This window comes from Carassius auratus, chromosome 45 (assembly GCF_003368295.1).
Source record: "Carassius auratus strain Wakin chromosome 45, ASM336829v1, whole genome shotgun sequence".
Classification (NCBI taxonomy): Eukaryota; Metazoa; Chordata; class Actinopteri; order Cypriniformes; family Cyprinidae; genus Carassius; species Carassius auratus.
The window spans coordinates 13,218,037-13,243,410 of NC_039287.1; the positions used below are offsets into that span (position 1 = coordinate 13,218,037).

The 25,374-nt window shown below is 35.4% G+C and overlaps 3 protein-coding genes across 5 annotated transcripts in view; 2 read left to right on the forward strand and 1 right to left on the reverse strand.

The window, feature by feature from the left end:
* Positions 1-6,712, reverse strand: part of LOC113063322 (vascular endothelial growth factor receptor 2-like) — a 30,771-nt gene extending 24,059 nt beyond the window's left edge. For both annotated transcript variants that reach the window (XM_026233632.1, XM_026233631.1), the window contains exon 1: positions 6,414-6,712. In XM_026233632.1, coding sequence (XP_026089417.1) covers positions 6,414-6,477 — 64 coding nt within the window. In that variant the 5' untranslated portion in view covers positions 6,478-6,712. The remainder of the gene's footprint in view (positions 1-6,413) is intronic.
* Positions 6,713-12,647: 5,935 nt separating this feature from the next.
* LOC113062754 (polyprenol reductase-like) lies at positions 12,648-14,412 on the forward strand. 2 transcript variants are annotated; one of them, XM_026232712.1, is made up of 5 exons: positions 12,648-12,936; positions 13,056-13,207; positions 13,475-13,570; positions 13,840-13,965; positions 14,083-14,412. In XM_026232712.1, the coding sequence occupies exons 1-5, from the start codon at positions 12,656-12,658 to the stop codon at positions 14,340-14,342; spliced, it is 915 nt and encodes a 304-aa protein (XP_026088497.1). In that variant the 5' UTR covers positions 12,648-12,655; the 3' UTR covers positions 14,343-14,412. The 2 variants fall into 2 exon arrangements, with proteins under 2 accessions (XP_026088497.1, XP_026088496.1); XM_026232711.1 differs by having other exon boundaries at positions 12,658-12,936; positions 13,475-13,666.
* A 943-nt stretch (positions 14,413-15,355) lies between these two features.
* LOC113063323 (transmembrane protein 165) lies at positions 15,356-23,510 on the forward strand. The gene is made up of 6 exons (XM_026233633.1): positions 15,356-15,660; positions 17,266-17,497; positions 21,097-21,272; positions 21,389-21,571; positions 22,322-22,427; positions 22,528-23,510. The coding sequence occupies exons 1-6, from the start codon at positions 15,523-15,525 to the stop codon at positions 22,602-22,604; spliced, it is 912 nt and encodes a 303-aa protein (XP_026089418.1). The 5' UTR covers positions 15,356-15,522; the 3' UTR covers positions 22,605-23,510.
* Positions 23,511-25,374: the final 1,864 nt, after the last annotated feature.

Below are 25,374 nucleotides of genomic sequence, written 5' to 3' on the forward strand. Positions count from 1 at the left end.
TACTGTAAGACAATAATATTTATATGTATAAATTGACATAATTTATATGCTTGATGTATCCCTTTTCAATGGTCTAAAGGCTGAAATACTGTTGTATAAGATTTTTTTTTTTTTGTAAAAACCTGTATCTGAACTGCAAATCATGTAATTTTATGGCTCAATACCGTAAGTTACAACATTGTTCAACACCACTCATACCGTGTCCATTTTACTTGCGCATCTCTTAAAATGGGTCATAAATTGCCTTAATTCATTTTTAAAAATTTTGCAGATAGGCTACCCTGTAAATAATGAAATAAAATGTTTGTTGATTTTTGTGTATTAAAAATATTTTTGATTGACACTTAAACTATTATCTGATTTTATGTATATATATATATATATATATATATATATATATATATATATATATATATATATATATATATATATATATATATATATATTAGGGATGTCAACGATTAATCGATGATCGATTAATTGTCGATAAGAGATGCAATCGATTAAGGCTATCGATGGTCGGTTAACCGATTCAATGTTGGGCTGCGTGCGGCTCATGCGCACTCAACACGTGCGAGCGGCTGTGAGTGACGGTGACGATATATAAAAGCATCATCATTCATTCACAATGTACAAATTAAGCTTTTAATGTGATTTAAACTTTAAAGTACATTAAAATAGAAACAACATAAAAGTTCTTCAACATTAAATGCAATAGAAATGTAGTTACTAATCATTTCATCAGATAACTGTTTTATATCGTGCGCTTTGCAGGGCTGCGGGACACAGTGACAGGACAGGTAGTCTATTCATTCCTACAACTTGTTAATTCATTCATACGAATTATTAATGTGGCAATTGTCCATGTTTCATTAATTTTGTTCCCTAAATAACTCATGATTTAAGTGAAATAAGGGAATAAATTAATAAATCGAACGAATTCTTAATTCATGAAATCTTTAATTTCCCTTCCCATGTTTACCACAGTAAGAGATGCGAAAACAGTTATTAAAAGCGAAAGATAATAAAATAAACCTGGGAAATTAGAGGGTTACACTATGAAGATTTAGGAAAAGAAACAATGCCTAAATATACTGAATTTGTGCAAATTCGTGACCAACCGGCAAACCAGAACAAAGCCGCGTAAATGAAGACTATGGGGTCCAAAAGCATGGTCGCGATCTAACATTTTCCAGTTAACCTATTATTCCTCTAATAAACAAAGCTTTTATACCACACTTGTCATAATCAGATCTTATAATTTCTAAATAAATAATTGCTGGATTCAAAACAGCGATTAATAGGCGCTGTGACCGACACATTCCTGGAGCATTCACTGCTGTCACTAAACGATGACGCCGAGCATCGTTCACAAGTTTCTGCATGGACCTGACTAGGGCACAGGTTCTAAGCCCTGGGACAAAATGGGATGCTTTAAGGAAAATTTATAGCCTACTAAGTAATAGGCCCAACATAAAAATAACAATTTGTTTTCATGTTTTTTTTTTTTGTTTTTTTTTTTATAGGCTATGCGAAATATATCCGACTTAAATAGGCTAATTAAGATTAACGGATTTAAAACAGAAGTGTGGGCGCTCCATAAGTTCACAAAAAAAAAAAAAAAAGGATGACAACGCATTCTGTTTGTTTGCTTTATTTTACAAGAGCACAAATCTTCTGTTTTTATTGTGAGTGTGCACAAATTAAAGTAAACACTTTTGCGGAAAATATATATATTTTTTTTAATGTCTCAGCTGTTTCGATCGCCCCGGAGCCTGCTGCACACGTATATTCTAGCGATTCAAACTTACATCGCAATCTGTTCATTATCAAAATAAAATGTCAACTAAACATTAAAAGGTTACACTGGTCAGTTTAAATAGACCGTAATATACCGGTCCACTCTGCTGTTATGCCAAGGACGTTTTTGCTCATATGAAGAGGATCATCTTTTCCGTCTATATGCGAATGCGTGTTAAGTACAAGCCTAGTTTACATTATAAATAATAGTTTAACATTCAAATACATTGCGAATATGGAAACATTTCGATTTGTGCCGAATGAGACATGAGCAATAACCTCCAAATAAATCTAGCCAAAGCCGCGCTCGCTCATCCTCGTCTGCACGCATGCACTGTCACGATCTAATGCGCTGTATGCCGGATTTTTAAAAATCTGACATTTTCTAGGACAGAATCCAGCAGGATCAAATTAATGTGAGCAACTGTGTTTTGGTGCAGCAGCGCCGATGTAGTTCACTTAATGTGCAGCGCAGTCACACGCGCTCCACATTTCGGATAATTTTATACAATAATGTCAGTTGAAAACATTGCAATTGTGCTTTAAAATACAACAACGAGCACCACAAAACCATTTAAAGAGGCGCGTTCAGCGTTCTCCGTGCGGGATTGGAAACTGTCAACAAAGTAAAATGACCTCAAAAGTATGGCGCGCTCTCTTCATTTTATCAAATGATCATAATCGCATCTATTCATTTTATAATCCTGCTACTAGCATTTTATTCAGACTAAAACCTCTTTAATTCAAGTGAGAAAGCGTTTTGTGTGTGTGTGTGGCTTTTGCACATCCTGTCATACCGCTGACTGCGTGCCTGCAATAGACGCATTTTGCAGTATTATGGTTAACGATTAATCGATTAATTGATCGTTAATTTAAACGACGATCGATCATGGAAATAATCGAAATTTGACATCCCTAATATATATATATATATATATATATACATATATATTAGGGGTGTAACGGTTCACAAAATTCACGGTTCGGTTCGATACGATACACTGATGTCACGGTTCGGTTCGGTTCGGTACGTTTTAGATACAGCAAAATGTAAAAACATCTCAACTTTTCAGAATGCTGCAAGCGCACCGCGGGTCATGTGACAAGAACTAACCAATCAGCTTCATCCTTTCCCGTAACAACGTTGAAAACTCAGCCAAGATGAAGGAACAGCTGTTCACAGTTGTATATGGATTGCAATTTTGAAATAAATTTAGTAGCAGAGCTACTGCAAGCGATTTTTAGAGCTTGCAAATCCATTTATCATTCGCTGAAATTTCCGCGTCTCATGGAGAGAGCACGTCATTGTTGCTTAGCAAAGACAGACGCCTCATGAGCGCTTCTGCCCGAGCGCTTTGGAAAGGAGGAGAAAGACGTGCTTAGCGTTTTCCATGCGTTTTTAGGCACGATATGTGAATGGCCCCTAAGGCGCTCGCTCACTCAGTACGCGCTGAAGGCTCGGTGCAAAATGTCTAATGCATTTAACAGACCAGAAATATAAGATCCTAAAATAACCAACAGGTCTGGTGTGGGTGCACTTTGGATTCCCTGTAAGCTATAATACCGGTGTCTAAATGCTGCAGAGATAGTTTGTTGCGTGCTTGTTTCTCATTTTTTTCGTCTTTTCCCAGATACTGACACAATAAGGTGATGTCAGCGTAAATGAGTTGACATGTTTCAAGTATTCCCGCTGGTGTTTTTTTTTTTTTTTTTTTTTTTTTTTGTATTCCCGCTGGTGTACCCTGTCGTGTTGCAGATGCGACATACCGTTGTTTTTTTATCCACCACTCTCTTGCCATCACCATTATAGCTTAAAGGGAATCCAAAGTGCACCCAAACACCAGACCTGTTGGTTACTGGAGGATCTTCTTTTTTCTGGTATGTTAAACACATTGGCCATTTTGCAACGAGCCTTCAGCGTGTACTGAGTGAGCGAGCGCCTGCTGAGTAGCCTAACATAAACATATAAGATGGTGTTTTTTTCTTCTTCGGGAGTGTCAGGGGCGTTGCCTGTTACGTCGTTTGGGTTATTGGGCTACCTTGTTGAACGCATATCATTATATTTCTCTTTTTTTTTTTTTTTTTTTTTTTTTTTTTATATAATGAATTAGTCCAACGAACCGTTCGGTATACATAATGCGTACCGCGTACCGAACCGAAAGCGTCGTACCGAACGGTTCAATACGAATACGCGTATCGTTACACCCCTAATATATATATATTAAAAACTTGCTAATTATGATAAAAATGTTCTGGTAACATGCTTATCATGCTAAAAACATGCTAGTAATTTGCTAATAATGCTTGTAACATGCTAACCATGTTAGAAACATGCTAGTAACATGCTAATCATGCTAAAAACATGTTAGCAACATGCTAGTCATACTAGAAACAGTCTAGCAACCACCCCAGGTACCCTAGCAATATGTTTTCTACTTATCTTTCTGATAGACTGAATTGCCTTGAAAACATTCAAACTTTAATCTTTAAAACTATTTTAACTTTCAAAGTACTTCAAACTGAAAACTTTCAGACTGCAAGCTTTTAAAACTTTTTCAAATTTTCTAGCTAGGCTTTTTCAAGCCAAGTTTTTAATCTAGTTTCTGGTTGAAACGGTTTTTATTTGGCTATTTTTTTCTGTAAGTGCTGAGTAATATTAATTAACTACATGTATACACTTTCGGGTTATGTTTAGGTTTAAAGTTAGTTGCTTATTTATGCATATTTATGCTAATGCCTAATGCATAATTAATTGTTATTACTGTAGTGAGCACATGAAACTAGTGTAATTATGTGACTTTAAAATAGCGTTACCATTTTTATTTTTTTTTTAGATTAAAAATAATTAAATAAAGAAAAAGTGTTACTAGATTCCATTAAACAGTAGGACTGCAATCCTCGGAATAATAAATCACTGCAAATGTGGCCGCAATACATCACATCAACCTCAAGACAAAATAAACTTAAAGAGGTACAATATGCACCTTTCCTATGATCTCCCTGACATGGTTAACTTTGAGCCCAGAATACTTTAGTTCAATCCTAAACATCACTTTATCTCCAACTTCATCTGAAAGCAGCTCCATTTTCCCTTTTTATCTCTATGCAAGTGCATTTTCAACACATAAAGAGACTGTGTGTTGCCATTTTCACAGCTTTAGCACAACCACCAGGTTAAATCCACTGCATGCTCCACAACAATTCATGTTCAGAAAAGGTTCAAAGAAACACTGCCACTCAAACAAACGGTCAAACTAGTGTTTGTCTCTGTACATGAACATGGATTCACACAGTCTACAGGGAAAGCACAAGAGTGGTGGAACCATGAATGCCTATCCATAGCCTGGCGTGGTTTTACATTAGATATATAAGGGATGCAGACATGTATAGCACAGAATGGCACAGTGCATTGTGGAGCAGTACGATGTGGGACCCTGCCATATTTTTCCACTGGAGCTGCAAAGGCAGCACGGAGGCCTGGATGTGTCAAAACAGGAAGCCTGGGCAGATGGGCCGGGGCCTGGCTAAATGGCCCCGTGCTCCACAGCCTGAGGTGGGATTCCTGCTCCAGAGGAACTATGGGAACACACACACTCTTATGGGCACAAAAAATCATGCTAAAACACATGCACTCCATGGAGACTAACTTATTCAACTGCTTGTTTTAACATTTAAATTGCCAGGAACTGAAAGCATTTGAAACAACAATGGTGGCGAGGGCTTTATTGTATCTGATGAATAAGAGTGAACTGAGGGAATTAAAACATAAGGGCAAGAAAGAATAGGAGGAAATAATAAGAAGTTCTAAAAGCAAACATCTCTCTGAAATCTTGAAACTATACTTTTATTTTGAATAAATTAAATTTTAGCAGTGGTGGAGCAGATTGGAAAGATAAAAAGGTACCATTGATTAATGCAATTGTTATATAATGCTTACAGCATAGAGTTGTGAATACCATAATGAAATTTCAAATCAATCAACAAATTAATTTTGCAATTTTATACTGAAAAAACTCCTATACATTTATGTTAAGCTCCGGATACACTTTAATACGCAGCAGCAGAGTGACAATATTAAACTGTTTTCAATTAATATAATATACTAACTATTACATGCTACTATAAAATGTGCTCACAATAATATTGATTTAATTATGTAAAACTACATGATGGTTTGCATCATCTAACATTAAGAAAGATTTTAATTTTACCCACACAAACACGACACACCATTAAAAACAACAATAAAGCAATGCTATAACTAAAAATTATATAAATGCATTTATATAATTGCAAATGCAATTATATAAATGCATATATACAAACACACACACACACACACACACACACACACCGATAAAAGGACAAAGTGCTGAGAAAAATCATTACAGTTATTTCAAATCAGTAGCAGGTGTACAGTTTTCATAAATAAATATTTTAATAAAGCTTTTACAATGCGGATAACATTACGAGCTGAAACTCAGCATCAACGGTGCGATCAATCAAAAATTTGGATGAGTTGCCTATTATGATAAGAGTAATGATGATGTGAGTATTTGAATATTTAATGTTTGAGTATGCTATTTTTTTGCATAGAGACGTTTTTGCCATACCTATAACCAAGTTGATGGTAAAGAGGATATCGATGAGAGAAAGCACATGATATGTCTTTGCCATCGTCCGTTACTGGACCGTCCCGGCATGAAACCAAAATTCAGAAGTTCCTTAACTCCTCATCACGATAAAACGACACAGCTGTCCTCTTTAAGATGCGTTTTGTTTTATATTTAAATCCGAAAACTTGTAGAGACGAATCTAAGCTACTATAGGGACAGAAATCCTTGCGCTCTTCTGCGTTTGACACTGACAGAGACCTGTTGCGCGCTCACGGACTGACGCGTGACTGAAGTGCGTTGATAGAGAGGAAGGCGAGGGAGGGAGGAGCGACACACTAATCAAAGACATTGGGCTACTGTTCATTAAATATATGCAGACTCCAGAGGCCTAAGGTCAGAAGAATATAGATCTCTAGGACTAAACAGAACCGTCTAAATCACTTTATCAGAGATCAGTTTAGGCCTACGATAGGGACCTAATTCAATCATAAATTAAAGATTTTCCACACAAAAAATAAAATAAAATAAAATAAATGCCCTAAATGCAGGGTGAAAATCATAGTGATTTAGGCGGCATGGTGACCCCATAATTAAGAAAGATGTGAATAGTCTAAAAAGTATAATGAATTTGAAAATTAATTGTTCGCCTTGGACGATTTAAATTAATTTTAATTTTTGCTTAATATTAGCAAATTATAAATTGTAATTTCTTTTCACAAAACTGTCTTTACAACTGAACATCTGGGCCACCTTCTGAGTAACTTATAAAATTGCTACAAATGGCTTGTTTGTAAAGCAGACTTATTTTGCAGAGGAAAACACTTTGACTATTCCATTGTCTGTAAACAATCTGTACTTTAAATTGTTACAGTCATCAATAGTATTTGTCCCCCCCCCCCCCCCCCAATGGTAACCTCCAATGTTTTTCCAGCAGGGTGAGATAGAATGTCCCATAGAAGCTGACAGTGGGATATGGGTGGATCCAAAGGATCAAACTGGAACGGGGAGGGTGGATCTTTTGTTGTGTAACAGTTAGCCATATGACACAGGACATCTCCAGGCAAACAATGCACGTAGGCCTTGTGCACGAGTGATGGACAATATCAGGCCTTGGGTCGACTGTTAGTTGTTTACAGTGGTTACACAATTTCTTGAGCAGAGAGACTAAACATTTACAGTTATGGCAACCTTACATTTCCCCAATATTCCACTGTAATCATGAATCAGTGAAATGTTATGCATATGTAACGGGAGGCTTAATTATAGAAATACTAATTAGCATAGTAGAAAAAGTGTTTTCAAGTAGCTGTGAAGATAAGTATATGGCAAGTCTTGAAAGAAAGATACTGTTATTTTTTTAAGTAATTTAATAAATAGGTATAGATTAATGTCTTTAATACTGCATAAAAACTGACTTGGTATTTTGTGAAATAACCTTGTCTGAGAAGACAAGTATTTGTCTGATTTATACATTTGAAGCATGCAGCAAATGTACATTTTGGCATACTCATTTAGTTTCTTTTTGGTTGTTGCTGGTATATACATGTGAACTGATGCCTTATGGGTCTTAAAAAGCCTTGGTTTTTAGGTGGGGGTTGGATCGAAAGGGTTAGAGTCTCCAACCACCACATGTTTCCTGTCCTGGTCATTTCTGCTGGGAGTCGTAGTACCTATAAGAGTTCCCACTCTGAGCAGGGGATCAGGAAAAAGAGAGCACTTCCTATCTTTCAGACTCATGCAAACAGCAGGCATGGAAAGCCCTCAAAGGGAACTCTGTTCTTCGCATTGCTTTTTAGCAACATAGGCAAATGAAAAACAAAAAGGAATAAAAAAGGGATGGAGAAGAATTGTATCATTTATTATGCTACCATGAGTTCTTGTAATAACCGAAAAATAGATTGATTTTTTTAATATTAAAATACTTTTTTCTGTCACAGTTTCACAACGAAAGCTACAAGTAAGCTACATTATTACAGTAGGTTGATTTGTGTGAAAAGTGTAGACATTAAATGTGTTTGAAATCTCATACTGTGTAGAAGGCAGACTACTACATTTGGTTTGAAACTTGCTGCATGCAATGTGTGTTTGTATGTAGGAAACCTGGATATATTGCATCTTATTTTTTTAGTTTGTGATGGAATATATGTTTATCTAAAACCATTGGAAGATTGTAGACAAACAAACCAATTTCATTTGTTGATAGAAAATACACACTTAAGCTTTAAAAACATTCAAAACCTCCTTTTAAGTTTCCAAATTCTGACCTGACTCTAAGTTAATAACATACATTTTCTTCTCTTTCTTTTTTGGTATTTAAAAAGTGATTTAATACTCTATTTATTACATACATGTCAGTGGTCCTGGCCAAGGTTTGCCAGTTCCTGCTCTGTCATCAGTGTTGGGTACTGGAAAAGAAAACATGGAAAAGCCATGGAAAAAGAACCTACAGACAATAGAGTGGGAAAGCAATATAATCAACACAATCAAATGCATTAACCCTTTGAAACACATACATGCAATTATACCTGCCATGTTTATGTGCACTTATAAAATGGCTTATTCCGGCAGTTTGCATTCTGAAATGTCATATAAACACAAGCAAACGGCATTAAAAAAATGCAGTTTAAACATATGAAACTTTCTTCTGAAGATCACGATTCAAGACCATGTAAATGGACCAGCGTTCTTGGAGAGTGCACACGTGCATGCAGGGGTTAGTGTGTCTTTCCACCTTTGATTGATAAATCAATAAGATATTAAAATAAGCCTATTGATGAAATACAGAACGGAGGAGGTAAAGAGACAGACAATGTCCAGTAGAAGAATGAGTGCACATACTATCCCCAGATATGATACACTATTGAGGACAGAATATATATAATTGTGAGTTTATGATTCACAAAATAAACGCATGCAGCAAAAAATACTCATGTTATTTAGTCATAATCATTATGAAATCTTATGACCCCACAGATGACAAGCGCAAGCATTTTGATTTGGCAAATGAATGGATGGATAAAGTTCTATATTTATACAGTGTGAGAGAACAATGAAAAATAAATCCCAGGTATTGTGAAAAATGGGGTTAGTGTGTGTTTAGGCAACACAAAGCGGAAGATGCAAAGGAGGCCACTAAAAATGGTTGAAGAAGCAACATGAATGGATGGGCAGGGGGATAAAAGGATGGAAAGAGGAGGGGAATAACAATAAGGAAGCTTAATGAGGGTCCAGCTCTGGGGACAGTGAGGAAGAGTCAGGAGGGGGCAGGAAACACTGCACACATCCTCAGATAGGAAACCTACCTTTTATATGAGGCATCCTGGAGTCAAATACTTTAGAGGCTTTGTATTACTCTCTTTCACACACTCTCTTTTATTGACTGAACACATATGGTATAGTTAATGGCTCAAGTGGGGAATGAGGCTTCCTTCCATTGGCAAGAAAACAGAAAAACGCATACTGTCCTTGTCTGGTTATTGTGTTACTTCCTGTTATAAATCAGAATGCCGTTAATGGTAAATAATGAGTGGAATATTAACTTCAAAAACATTTGAAATCCAAAAGGTCACAGGACGAGTACTGTATGTAATCACAACCGTGCTGATATAGAGCCATACTGCATGTCTATGAGTATGATATAGCTTTCATACAACAGTTTGATGGCACAAGTGTGTAAATAAAACAACAGACAAGTGCCTTTAAAAAATGCTCAATTGCAGAAGTACTTCCTTAAGCCACAGATTCAAATCTCAAGTTGACCTGTTTATTTTTATATACATTTTTCAGCTATAGTGTATATAGTGATATATTTCTATTTAAGAAATAACATATATTAAAAAGTTAGAGTTTTTACTACTAAATCAGAACCCCATTAAGGAAAAAATATATATTTTTAATGATGCAAATATGGGGTTTTCAGATCAATTCCCAAACTGGGCCGATTTCTATAGGGAATTGTGAAACAGGTAAAATAAATGTTGACTTTGGTGATCTCATCATTCAAGGGCTACAAGTGGAAGAAAATAGAAACACCAAAAGCAAGCAAAAGTGGAGAAGTGTCGCCGAACAAAGAAGAAACCTGGAGCAGCAGCACCATATGGACTTCAAATTGATAACTGTTATAAAATGTATGTGGAAACAGCAAATTTTGAATAAAAGAATAATGAAATTGATAAAAGAGATTTCTAACTATAACAGGAGCTGCAAACATTAACAGATGACTTAGAATAATTACAACTTAAAGGGTTAGTTTGCCAAAAATTATGTCATTAATAACTCGTGAGACCTCCGTTCATCTTCAGAACACAGTTTAAGATATTTTAGATTTAGTCCGAGAGCTTCCTGTCAATCCATTGAAAGTGTGTGCACGGTATACTGTCCATGTCCAGAAAGGTAAGAAAAACATCATCAAAGTAGCCCATGTGACATCAGAGGGTCAGTTAGATTATTTTTCAAGCATCAAAAATACATTTTGGTCCAAAAATAGCAAAAACTACGACTTTATTCATCATTGTCTTCTCTTCCGTGTCTGTTGTGGGAGAGTTCAAAACACAACAGTTTAGTTATATCTGGTTTGCGAACAAATCATTCGATGTAACCGGATCTTCTTGAACCAGTTCACCAAATCAAAAACCGATGCAACCGGTTCTTTACTGTGAACTGATTCAAAAAGATCCGGTTACATCGAATGATTTGTTCGCGAACCGGATATGACAAACTCTCTCACAACAGACATTGGGTTTAAAGTGAGTTTTGAGTAAAAGTGTACTAATAATTTCATAAATTATCTGATGTAGCTTGATGCTAACATTAGCTTTAATGCTACTAATAGCAGGTGCATTTATTCTTCATAATGCATTTCTGTCACAATAATTCACTTAAGGTCGTAAGAAAATATTTTGCTGTATTTTTCATAAATAAGGGCTAAATGCATACTGAGATTAAATCGAGATTGCAGCTTTGTGTCTTTGTAAATCCTGAAAAACCACAATAAAGGCTAATAAAGGTGGAATAAAAACTATAGAATAATGATAAAAGAATAATGCGGATAATGTGTAATACCTGGCAGAGGTGTGAAAGACTCGTTTGGTGAGAACAATATAGAACCATGAATCGGGGAGTTTTCAGAGCCAACACACATAGAAAACACACAGGAGTGTTTACATGTGAGATCTTACAGCGATGACAAATGCCATAAATCATTCTGATTAGCCTTCTCTAAAAACACACATGACATGGCCTTAAAAAATATTTCATAAAATTCAGTTTTACAGATTCGATTATGAAATTTTTAATGACGTTTTGGAAGACTTGTGGCTTTAGCTACACTGTGTAGCAATCTAGCTGTGCTGTTTTATTATATGTAGATTGTATGCAAGAGCTATAAAAGGCCCAAGAGTATTGAGTTTGGGGCCGTACCCTGTGGTGAAGACTTCCTCAATGTTATTTTCATATTTATTATTGCTTATGAGTTATTGTCTATTAATAAAGCAAAGCCATTACAAATGGTGATGCGTTAAAACTTTATTAAAGAAGAATCTCTGAGTAATCTATAGGAGTTATAAATTACTCAGAATATGTTACTAAACATATTCTTCTGTAACTGTATACCTACAAAACCTTAAAAAGGTATATATATATATATATATATATATATATATATATATATATATATATATATATATAGTTGTATACTAAATTACAGTAATTATACACACACACACACAGACACTCTCTCTCTCTCTCTCTCTCTCTCTCTCTCTTACTGACAAAATATATTTTGCCTGCTGCCCCCATGTGTTCATAGGTAGATCTGCAAATGGCGATTTTGAATTATAAAGATGTCTTCAGTGAAGGTTTGAATGGGTTCCAATTAATCTTGTTCAAATCAGTCAGTACAAATTATAGTATATATCGGTTTATATTCCAACACGAAAGGTTTCCCCTAATGAGTGCTTATAATATACACACTTTTATAATATACATACTTTTAGGTTATACACCGCCGGACATGTTAACAAATAGTTTAGAAACATAAGGTACCATTTAATTTTTTCTGTCAGTGACGTTGTGATAGATGTTTCTCCACGTTTATATGACAACAGCAAGGAATAAAGTCAGCGATAATTAAGCATTCATATTCATACTTGTAGCTGCAGATTTCGTTTATAGAGAGACATTCAGAAGTGCTTCTTCTTTGTGGGTTTTATGACACATAATACCAGACCATCAGAACATTAATGCGAGTGGAACCTAAAATACTTAGTATTTGTTTGACTCGGTATCTTCAAGCGACAGGACGGCAGTATGAAGCTGCGGCGATGCTTCAACACATAGCAATAGTTAATGTTATATGGTTTTTGCTAGCGTTGTGTTTTATAATAGCCTTTTTTCTCTATAAGTTTTCACTGAAACTGCCTCGCAGCCTCGAGCGCGTCTTTCAGAATTTAATCCGTTATGGAAAAACTAAAGAAGACATCAAGATACCAAACTGGCAGCTCCTTTTTGACGTATCAAAGAGGTGATTCGGGATTAAATGTAGTTTTAAGTGACTGTGTGTATTCCTCATATATCATGTTATGAGCATGTCACGACTCAAGGCGATTATGCAGGAAACATTTCCTCTGTTGTTGTTTACAGGTGTTTCTATCATTTCTACGCGGTGTCTGTCATGTGGAATGGGCTCCTCCTACTATTCTCCTTACGTTCTGTCGTCATGAGTGAGGCTCTCCCTGATTGGCTAATTAACGCGCTTTGGTGTTTGACTGGCAGACCAAGAGATGCTTGGAAAGGTACTTCAAATAGCGAAGAATGTTTTTTTTCCCTCCCACTTCATCTTTCTTTCTTTTTTTAAACAATGGCAACCAGTTTGTTACTATAGTAAAACCGTGTAAATAAATCAGGAAAATTTAGAATTATCTGTATATACACTGTTTAAGGAAGATCCTGTATTTTTTTTTTACTTTACATTTGTATTATTTTTCTGCTTTAATCTGTTGCAGTATACTTTACATTTGCCTTCCAATAAATATTCATATAGTTAATTGTGTGCTTTTCAGAACTACATCTCTCCATTCTACTTTTACAAGTGCTGCTATGGATCCATTCCTTCAGACGGCTATTGGAGTGCCTGTTTGTCAGCGTATTTTCTAACGGTGTGATCAATGTAGTCCAATATGCATTTGGTTTGGGTTACTATGTCCTACTTGGTCTAACTGTCCTGTCTATAAATGCCTCTCTGCCACAGTCAGGTTAGTACAGTTTCTAAGATGCGATCCTGTCAACATTTTAATACACCTCCAAATTGAAAACTCAATATCTAATTCATGTTTACTTAACCAAAAATATTTCAGTACTTATCATCCCAAATGTATCTTGATGTTTTCCTGGATTTGAATAACTGTTTGTGTATTTGTCTCTGAAGTCCCAGGGCCTCTCTTTAATCAGCTAACTTGGCATCAGGTGATCGGGACTCTTCTTTTCATCTGGGCATCTCTCCTCCAGAACCGGTCCCTCTCGCTGCTGGCTAAGATGAGGACTGACAGCTCAGGTAGAAAGCTGCCGGAAGTTTCTTGAGGAAAAAAAAGTTTAAACAAATTTTTCGTATAACTGTATATTACAAGTAACAATTTTCTATAAACTAATATTAAATCTCTATCCATTATAGGTAAAGTAGAGACCCTGGCCCACAAGATGCCATGTGGGGGCTGGTTTAATCTGGTCTCTTGTCCACATTACCTGGCTGAGCTTCTGATTTATCTTGCCATGAGTGTTTGTTGTGGCTGCAGTTCTCTGACCTGGTGGCTGGTGGTACTGTATGTACTCTGTAACCAGGCACTGGCTGCACAGCTCTGTCATGATTACTACAGGAGCAAGTTTGAGATGTATCCGCATCAACGCAAAGCTTTTATTCCTTTTGTCCTGTGATTTTTGTGTGATAAGCTCTTTTATATGCAAATAAGAATCAAATTAATAAACTATTAACTAAACAAAAACATAGATAATCTTAATGTCTCTCTTTTAAATGGAACAGCTGACATGTTGATGATGCATGTTTAATGTGTAAGGAACAGGGCAAGAAGGGAAGTACACACGACAAGACCGAAATGAACTGTTGCATTGACACAGACGGACCTTCAGAAGGTGATTGACGACAGCTACTTGCTAGAGACGTTACTGTTAGATGTCAGCAAATAGCTTAAAAAGGAAATGGCTCTTACCACATATTAGCTCTCTTAAGCCAGCTTCCCCGTCGTCTAGAATTAAGATATTTTCTGCCCTTTTCCTGTTGTTGATTAAGTGATGACAGTGTTGTTTATTTGTTTGTTTGTTTTACTTTATTTGCGCTTGCATATGTACAAGGATAGAGGACAAGCCATAAGCAAATACTTACAGAGAAAGGTTAACAAATATAAAATATCGGTGATTAAACAGCAGTGATAATAATGATTAAACAAATGGGCCTTTACAAGCTATTTCAAGATTTTACACTTACATTTTTTATGAATTAGTTTCAATAATCTTGAGGAACAGTATTGCAAAAACAGTGCATAGAAGTGTTTATGTATCACCATTGTTCAGAAAAATAGATTTTATTTTTTATTTACATTATATGAATAACGTCAATATTTGAACTTGGAACAAAATGGAATTTGCACTTTAAGCAAACCATGTCTACTAACATTTCGAATCAGCTTCTAATAATTATATTTCAGAAATGTGTAACAAAGAGAAGGTAAACTAATGTCTATAAATTATTCTTAGAGCTGAGTCTCTAATCTCATATTTCCCTTTTGCGTTGCAACTCTACCTACCTTGAATGCGTTCTTAACACACGTCATTGGGAGTGACGTTTCGACCAATAGTCTACCTCTGTTTCAGTGACGTATGTCTCTACTGTAATCGTCTATCTTCCAGGTGACCAATCGCGATCAGTTTTCAACCGATAGTTTTGCCTTAGCCTTTGTCATCGGTCTCTCCGGAAAGATGGCTTCGGTGGGCTAGTTGGATCAGAACGACGAAAGGTTAATGTAGATAAATTAGCGATTCGATTAGCTTGATTTGCGAAGTATTACCACAGCAGAAGTCATATTAGGTAGCCCTTAAAATGCTTCTCCGGGCCGGAGAGCGGTATGGCGGCGGCCGGTTGATATGCTTCATTATTGTATTGAACGCCGTGTTGTTTTCAGGCGGAGTTACAGCAACTCAAGAAGAGAATAAAGTCATTCAGGAGCAGCCCGCGGAGGTTCGTATGGAGCATTTATCTTCTTTGCTAGATAACATTCATGTAAGAATTTTTATTAACACTACAAATGTGTCAAAGAGGACTTGTGCTGTAAGTAGCCGGGTAATTAGGCTAAGTTAGTGGCATTCAATGGAAACTGGTTTGGCTAATAGATTTGTTTATTAAACGGATGAATGTAATTTTGACAAGCAGGTTTCATTCAGGGGATTCTGCTGCATCATCGACATTTTTTAGAATTTCGTATTTGTTTTTATGTGTTTTTATGAATAAGCCGTACTTTACTCTTCACATACATGAGCGGGGAGAGTCCGGGTGCAGATCAAATGAAAAACCCAGGTGCATCGGTCTGTATTAAGTGTTTTTGTAGTTTGTTGCTACTTTTCTTATGTTTTAATATGTTAAGTTGATCGTCTAAAAGTCAGTGGTTCTCAAGCAGCTAGGGCCTCAGCAGATTTTCAAGGGGGCCCCAATATATCTTGAAATTATTTATATTTAGTTATAATAACAAGCAATTTAACCGATTGAATATTTTCAGTTTATTTGTTTGAAATCTGGGGGCCTTGGAGTAAAAAAGGTTGAGAACTACAATGAAAGTACTGTAGTATCATTTTGACATTCATTCACAGCACACATATATAAAATAAAAAATAGTATAAGTTTGAAAGGTTAACTTGCTGGACTGAATTTATAGGTTTACCTGAAGCGTTTAGGAAACTATTAGAAAGCTGAACATTTGTAACATTATTGTTCAATTCTTTACATTCTATATGTAACTCTTCAATATATTTCTTCAGGCAAGGTGTTTGGATGAAAAAGCAATCATACTATTACAGTCGTTGACAATCTCAGGAACTTCTCTTCTGAACAGTTCAGTTTTCCCAACATTAAAGGGGTCATGAACGGAGAATTCTAAATTCCCTTGATCTTTTAAACGTATAAAAGGTCATTTTACTTAATAAATAATAATAAATAAATAAAAAATCTATAAGTTTCAGAACTCAAACTTTGAAGTAGAATTTTCATAAACATTGTAACTAAAAGATGATGCTGTAGCAACCATATTGGATCTGATAGTAAAGTCGCACCACCCAAGTGTGAGTAACCGTTTTTATTACGTGGTGGTCCCTATATAATAGCTTTGTCTGTTTTTACAGATCATTTTATATGTACTGAGTATTTGTGTTTTTAACCTAAATCACAGCAGTCATCTATGAAAGATGTAGCCTGTCAAACATACACAACTGTTAGCCAATCATAGCAGTGGACATTTACTTCCGGGTTTACAATCCCCCACGCATATTCAAAACAGTCCATTCTGATGAGGGGGTCAAAACAGGACAGAAAATAGCCAATTACTTCTAAATAATCTATTTTTTTTTTAAATGTAAAAATCTTGATGGCATTATGAGTGGACCATAGAGAACAGTACGAAATGATAAACAAAGCCAGTTCATAACCCCTTTAATCCTTGCTTTATAGATAAAAATACATATATTCTTATATTAAAATGCTGCATTGTATCTATAATTGTAAATGTTTATATTGCTCCATATTTTGAATAAATGTGTTGCCTTTTGTAACATCTGAATCATAATTTCTGTCCAGCTGCAGAAGGCCACCGTCGGTCTCGCACCCGGCCCGGCAGTGAGAGCCGATGAACTCAATAAAGGAAACCTGGGCTTTATTCATGCCTTTGTGGCAGCCCTCTCAGTCATCATTGTCTCTGAACTGGGAGACAAGACGTTCTTCATCGCAGCCATCATGGCTATGCGCTACAATCGCCTCACTGTTTTGGTGGGCGCCATGTTGGCTCTGGGACTCATGACGTGTCTGTCAGGTAGGTTGTTCAAAACCACTTTTACTTTTGAAAGTGAAAGTGAAAGTGACGAAAGTGACGTGACATTCAGCCAAGTATGGTGACCCATACTCAGAATTTGTGCTCTGCATTTAACCCATCCGAGTGCACACACACAGAGCAGTGAACACACACACTGTGAACACACACCCGGAGCAGTGGGCAATTATTTAAATCATGTTCAGAGGCTGATATGCTTCACCTCACATCTCCTCTTCCACTTTTCACCAGTTCACCAGACTTTTGGTGTCAGATGACTTTGTCACAAATCCTGTCTATTACATTAGTTGAATAAACTGTTATCTGTCATAAATTTAAGCTAATATTAAAAGTAGCAAGATTTTAACGAAATAAGACCTTCCTCTTTAAAACTGGGATATTGTCCTGTCCCCCCTCAGAGTTCTTGATCTCAATTAAATGTATACTAATTTGACCATTAAAATTATACAGTAATATAATAATGTTAACAGTCTATTGGATTTATTAGTAATTGCAAAACAATGTTTGGTCCCTACTGAGTGAAAGCTTAATTTATGTCATATTTGCAATAATTTGACCTGTCATGAGAATAATTATTTATTTTTTTGTTGTCACCTGTTTTTACAAATTTCTGGGTTCCTTTTCAATGTAAGTCTTGTGAGATGTTTACAGCAGTGTTAATTTTGACACGAAATTTTAATTTAGTTTTAGTCTTAGTCTTTTGACTATAATTCTTTTTAGTTTTAGTCAAGTTTTAGTCATCTGATTTGTTTTAATTTTAGTCTTATTTTAGTCGACTAAAATTGCTTGGTATTTTAGTCGACTAAAATTGCTTGGTATTTTAGTCGACTAAAATAAGACTAAAATCAATAACAGATTTACTAGACAATTTTTTACAGCTGGTATAGGAAACAAACTTAACCAAAATATATAAAACACAAATTCAACTTTATTTCAACACAACTGTGTCTTTATTTCGATTCAAAAGCTTTTATGCAGCAACAAACACTGTCATGATAATGTAAACAATAACTAGCTGCCAATTGACCATCAATAAAAGAAAAATAACCTTAGGTCCAGGACCTTAAAGCTTACAGCTGAGCTGAACAATAAGTGCATACATTTAAAGTAAATATTTAATAAGTTGGCAGCTAGGTGGATAAAAAAAGTAACAAGATTTTATAAGGTATTCATTTGTCTAGCAATATTGTATGTTTTAAATACTACAATATTGCTAGATTTTTTATGTATAATGATAGGATGTGAACATTCATGTTTCACATGACTAATATAGAAATATTTGTGATATTGTCAACAAGTAGAACATTATAAAATATACTAAACATTAGTATTAATCAAATGTATTTATCATGATATTACGTATTAGTATTGTGCTCGCATCTAATTTGAATAAGGGGCTATTTTACAGTACTTTTCAGTTCGTAATATTTAATGCTACAACATCTACGCACTGCACTATTCCAATTTTGCTTAGCTCAATAAACAAAAGAACATCGTTGTAAAATTACATTTGAGAAAATGTCCGGGTGGCTCGTCTGTAAATGTCTTTTCAAATTGGTTGTGTTCTTGCCACGAATGAGCGCTCTGCGTGCTTTACACTTTGTTTTGTTTTGTTCGTCGTCAAACGTGAAGTGAGCTGTGGACATTTTGTCGCTCTTTTAGACAGTAGGGACTTGAAGCAACAGCTGCGAATGGAACGGCTACAGCGACCGGAAGTTTGCCGTCACACCGCTGTAGCCAAGAACGTAAAAGTCACTAAGCGACGGTAAAACAGAACAGCACAACGCAGCATTAATTCATTTATTGAGATCCAAAAAAATATATAATTTAAAAAAGCAAGAGAAGGATTGCTTTTGGCGTTAAATGAAAATCTTTTGTCAGAAGAGGAGTTTTTAATATTGTATGATGTAAATAAGTCTAAAAACATAAAATTTATTTACCTAACCTCTCACGTTGTAGCGACTCCGGCAAATCAGCTGTTCTACCGTAGTAGACCGTTAAATTAGAACGTCACAAAGTAGCAGTTAAATTCGCGCAGGCGCAATACAACGCCAGAATGGCGTTGCCGTTCCACCAGAGGCTGTTGCTTAAAGTCCCTATCACCTCTTCGAATGCCGACTTCCCGGGAGCTCATAAAAACTGAAAACCTTCGCTTCACGTCTCAATAAGTCAGGCTCTGATTGGTTCTCTTCTCTCATGCAGTCTGTTCTGTTTTGCCGGTTCTTTTGCTCATTCCTCGCATCTCTCCCGTCTGCTGATTTGATTTTCGTCACAGTCTATTTTCGTCTCGTCCTTTATTCGTTGACGATAATGTCAATCAATTTAGTCATAGTTTTAGTCTCCATCAGTGCCTTCTATTTTAGTTTTCGTTTCGTTTTCGTCGGCAAAAATATATTCGTGACGAAAATAATGACGAAAATATTTAGTCAACGAAATTAACACTGGTTTACAGGTTATCATTCATCATGCAAATATAATAGTATATTTGAAGAGATTGGTTCCAAAATGCAATAAATGCCATAAAATAAAAAAAAGGTCACGCCGAAATCGGTATTTTATCTGGTCGGTAATAAAAAGTACATTTTTAATTTTAAGTATGTGATGTCCGCCATGTTATTCTTTCATGTTTTCTCCCCCATCTTTCCAAATCACGACAAACAGTAGTCTCCCTTCTCTGCAGAATGTGATACATCCGCTGAACCAATCACAGCACACCATTCCACATGTTGTAAACCGTAGTGGCAGTGCTTTGAATACACCAATCATCTTGGTTTTCATTCCTCTTTACTACTAGTTTTAAGGCGAAATAAGCATGAATGAACATCACATGCCTCATGTAATCGCTCAATCAGCATTTCAACCACGGAAAGACGGCAATAAAACAGATTTTGTAGAAAGTGAAGTGGATCTGCGTCCTGCCTACACTCCTGTTAAAGCAAACGCAAACACATGCCCCTGACCCTTTTTTTAAATTAGCTTGACTGGTCCAATTTTTTCTGATGATTTTCCATATAAGAGGCTTGTGTTAAAATAAGGTAAACACAATTCCAGTCTCTTCCTGAAGATTGTGAAAAAGCCTGTTGGCGTCTCAGTTCGCTAAGAGAAGCCGTCAGTCTCAGCTGTCAATCATGATGTCACACTTTCTTTTTTATTGCATCACATAACTGACAAAAACCAAACTTATTTTAAAAACGAAAACACCCCAAACTTACATCAGCATGATAAAATCTACATAAACCATGTTTGAAAACAAAATATTTAAAGTGAAATTTAATTATTTAGTTTAATTATTTACATTTTTACTCAAATTAATCCAAATTGATTTTATAATGTTCTGGAACCAAACTCTTTACTTTCCATCCATCCACAACAATATCATCATGGTCATAATATCATGATCTAAAAGACTTCTAATGACAGGCATTTTTGCCTCTTTACCACTTTCTTATATAATTCTAAGGGTAATATTTTAGTTTATAATTCAGTGCTTAGGCCACCGAGTGTTTATCTACCGTGTGTTATTTATGAAATCCTTTGTATGCATGAATGACCTATACCTCTTCTGTATGTCTTCTCTTTAGTCCTGTTTGGTTATGCCACCACCATTATCCCACGGATCTATACCTACTACATATCGACAGCGCTGTTTGCCATATTTGGTTTGAGGATGCTGAGGGAGGGACTGAGGATGAGTGCAGATGAAGGGCAAGAGGAGCTGGAGGAGGTCCAGGCTGAGATAAAGAAAAAGGATGAGGAGGTAAAAGCTTTCTAACTCAAGTCAGTTTGTTCACAGGTGTGGCTAAGTAACATCCCCTACATAATTGAAGCATCTTATCTGACCTTTTGATTGGTTGATTTCCTCTCCTCTCGCAGCTTCAGCGCTATAAGCTAGCCAACGGCGCACCCGACGTGGAAGCAGGGACGGCGACCATGTTACCTCAGAGGAAGTGGCACAGCCTGATCTCACCTATATTCATCCAGGCACTCACCCTCACCTTCCTCGCAGAGTGGGGTGACCGCTCTCAGCTTGCCACTATTGTGCTGGCTGCAAGAGAGGTATCCACACAGGAAACAAAATTAGACCTTTTATTATGAGGTTTTTTTTGTTTTTGTTTTTAATTTCAAATATTGTCAATGACCATAAAACTGTATTATATAAAAAAAATTCTAACTTGGATGAGATCTCTATATAGTTATGTATAAATTTCATTCTTTAGATTTTTATTCTGCAATATATTTCATAAATAATTAACTTTTAGTAAAAGTACTTTGTCACTTTTTACCCATGTAAATGTATTTATCATTATTAAAAAAAAAAAATGGTTGCGATATATTTGTATTTATTATTATTTTTAAATGCATTTTCTACTAAAATGGTCAATTTTAACATTTTTAATATATTTGTAATGTCCATTTAAAAAAAAAAAACATAAAAAATTGATATATTTTTATTTATAATTAATTTTAAGCAAACCTTCTACTAAAATACTTGTAAAATACACATTTCACTATTTTAAGTTTTCTTAATGCCCAAGATAAAAATGTATCTTGTATTTTATTTTTATATCCAGGTTAACAGTTATTTATATTTTATATATACATATATATATATATTTTTTTAAGGATATATTTTAAGATACATATTTTTAAGATTTTCAAATTATTTTATTCTTAATTATATTAGACTTTCATTCTTCATCATAACTAATTAACTTAAAGTAATCCAGCACTCCATATCACTCATTATTAACAGCTAGCAAATTAATTATTAACATGAATAACTAACTGGCCGGGTTTGTGCTGCAGGATCCATTTGGAGTAGCAGTTGGAGGAACATTGGGACACTGTCTGTGCACAGGCCTGGCTGTTATCGGCGGGAGGATGGTGGCTCAGAAGATCTCTGTTAGAACCGGTGAGTCATTTAGTGCAGTACATTATGCTCTGTTGGTTTGCATAAGCACTGACCTATATCCAGATTTATATGATGATGTTTCCTGTTGCTTTCTCTACAGTTACAATCATTGGTGGAATTGTTTTCCTTGCCTTTGCGTTCTCCGCCCTCTTTATTAAGCCCGATTCTGGATTCTGATGGAAGAATTGGACTCTTGGTTTCATTTTGTATATATACCACCCAGACCACGTGGAAGAGCGAGAGACTGCACAAAGACTGCAGATGGCTTGTTTATATGTTTGAGTAAATCTCTTTTGTTTAAGTGAAGTATGACTGAATGAATGAAAGAAAATCATTTACTGCTCATGACTTAATGAGCATTTTAGATTTTTTGCTTAATCCCTCCATGTTTTTGTCTTTCTTTACTTTCAACCAGACTCTGTTCTATTTTTAGATGATCATCATATTTCTCCTGACTGTATGCTGCCTAAAAAATTAAGTTCCTGGCATATTGTAACATTTTAAATAACAAATCATGAATCTTGTTTCCTTATTATTTTACCAGTTTGAGCAGTGTACTATGGGTAAATACTGGCCTGGTACCATTCTACTTTATTCAAGTTCAAGCTTACTTGATTATAACAACTTTAAAACTAAAACCAGATGAAGCACTGTCACTCTTCTCTATGACTGTCTACCCACTGCACAGCAGTGAATCTACTTATGTCTCAGGAGTATTTAGTGGGTAAGAGCCTTAGCAATATAATGGTCAGTACTGAATTGAATGCTGAATTATTGGAACGGTCTGGTGTCTAAACTGCCTGTTCATGGTTTGTCCTTTATTCATACCATATTACCAAAGGCTTGAAATGTAGTATGAAATAATGTCAGATCGGATTGCATCATCACATGTGGCCTTTAAACACCATCACTGTATTTACTGGTCATGATTGAGCACTCATGCATTTCTGCTTTTGTGTCACTGGTCATAAACTTTTAAGGACTGTCATGCTTTAGGAAGCTCCCCTGAAAGAAACACACGGCATATGTTTGCGTGCTTATTGTCTAGGAAGACTAAAATTTATCAAGTCTGCCCTTTTTTTTTTTTTAAATGGTTTTTATTTATTCTATTATGGAGCAGAGATACTGATATTTTGTCATGGTTGAAGAATTGTTCTATTGAGGAGATTTGGTGCATTTTTGTTTTGTGTGTTATATATATATATATAGTATTTTCAGGGTGACTGTCAATATTTGACAGGGGTAAACTTTGGAGATTGTGCTGACTGAACTAAAATAGAACAACTGCAAAAATATTATTCCTGTAAATATTGAATAAAAAAAAAGTCAGTTTGTCTGTCAGATGTGGTACTTTTTTTTCAAAATGCTGAAACGGTATTAAATCAAGAAGAAGATGTATTAACTCTACACTGTTATGAAGCACAATTTTCAAAGATGTTAACAGAAATATACAAAAACATTCTGCGGCCACGAGTCACACGCTTCATTAGATGCAAAAGATCAAACCACCTGCGTCTGCAAACAAATGACACTTCAGCTTTCCTCAAAACTAACTCCACTCTCTTATAGACATTTTTTCCCCAATTATTTTTAACCAACTGGTCTCAAGGTAATTTTTCACAGCCATTAAGTTAATTAAGATGTCCTAGACTAATAATATAGTATAGTTCAATACATGAACGTTTAAACGTGTTCCATAGAGTCTGACAACCAGAGCCTGTCTTCAAGTTTTGTCTTCATTTTGAATAAAATTCCTATAGCTTAATATTTTGAAAACTAAGAAACATGGTAAATATTTTGATTACATGTGCTTGTGCTATATTAAAATAAATCCCACTTGTCATGGATAGGCTACATGTATACATTTTTAATGAGGCCAAGACATAAGGTAATTCAGAGATTTTCTCTGGTCCATACATTATATTTATGTTGCTTTTATACAACATTTTAATAAACAGAAAGTGAGGGTGCGTTCGCACTAAATCGTAATTATAAGATTCAAATTTGTAAAAAGCATTCAAGTCCTCGTAGAACTCGTAATTACAACTTGTGAACTGGGGATTTTCTCATCTCATTCTAGTAATGGCTTTCTGAAAATAAAGAAGACCGTAGTTTCGCCAAACATTGTTGTGTCCCATTTTGCTAAAGGAGCTATTACCACTGATCTACAATAGAGAACATTAGAGGGATCAGTGGCTATTACCCACCTTAATCCAGTAGAAGATCTACTCATTTCAGCACAACACACTTAATACAATCAAAAGACTGAAGAGCAAACACTAGAGACAGACTTCATTTATATCCCTGGCTACTCGCACTCTTCACAATAGAGCAGCACAATATATCAATTAAAATAATATTTAGTATAGAAATTGTTAATGGATGATTTAGTATTTTACAAATGTAGATTACGTAAACGTAAATATAAATAACGTTGATACTGCAAACTTGAATATAAACTTTGATATGTGTTACCTGAACTGTGGAAATGAAAATAAAAAACTTTATTACCTGCACTTTGGTAAACATATCAATCTAACATGAATAAGTTAACTTTGATAAAGTGTTAAACATTTCCTGTACAACACTGTTGTGTATTTACAAAGATGTTTGCCATGGACAAACAAGCAGACAGATGTGATGTGATGTGACCGAGCTGGCTGCTGAGGCAAAACATGGGAAGTGGTTTTGCATAGTCCATTACGACGTGGTGAGAATGTAGCATAACTTACATTTTTAACCGGATGTTTGTCTGTTTTTCCAAGTTCGGATTTGATGAGTGTCTCCTAGACAACAGTGGAGTAGTTATTCCTGATTTGAATCTTGACTCGAGTAAAAAAAATGAATCGGTGGAATGATTAATTGATTCACTGGAAAAATCCCTTCAACCAAAGCACAACTCTAATTTATGAAACTTATTTAGAGGAAAACAGTCACACCCAAAAAA

Bases quoted from the DNA above. Each gene is read 5' to 3' on its own strand.
- LOC113062754 (XM_026232711.1), top strand. From the start codon at position 12,737: ATGCTTCAACACATAGCAATAGTTAATGTTATATGGTTTTTGCTAGCG. The intron at 13,667-13,839 runs GTTAGTACAGTT...TTGTCTCTGAAG, and splicing joins TGCCTCTCTGCCACAGTCAG to TCCCAGGGCCTCTCTTTAAT. The intron at 13,966-14,082 runs GTAGAAAGCTGC...TATCCATTATAG, and splicing joins GATGAGGACTGACAGCTCAG to GTAAAGTAGAGACCCTGGCC.
- LOC113063323 (XM_026233633.1), top strand. From the start codon at position 15,523: ATGCTTCTCCGGGCCGGAGAGCGGTATGGCGGCGGCCGGTTGATATGC. The intron at 15,661-17,265 runs GTTCGTATGGAG...ATTTCTGTCCAG, and splicing joins TTCAGGAGCAGCCCGCGGAG to CTGCAGAAGGCCACCGTCGG. The intron at 21,273-21,388 runs GTAAAAGCTTTC...CTCCTCTCGCAG, and splicing joins TAAAGAAAAAGGATGAGGAG to CTTCAGCGCTATAAGCTAGC.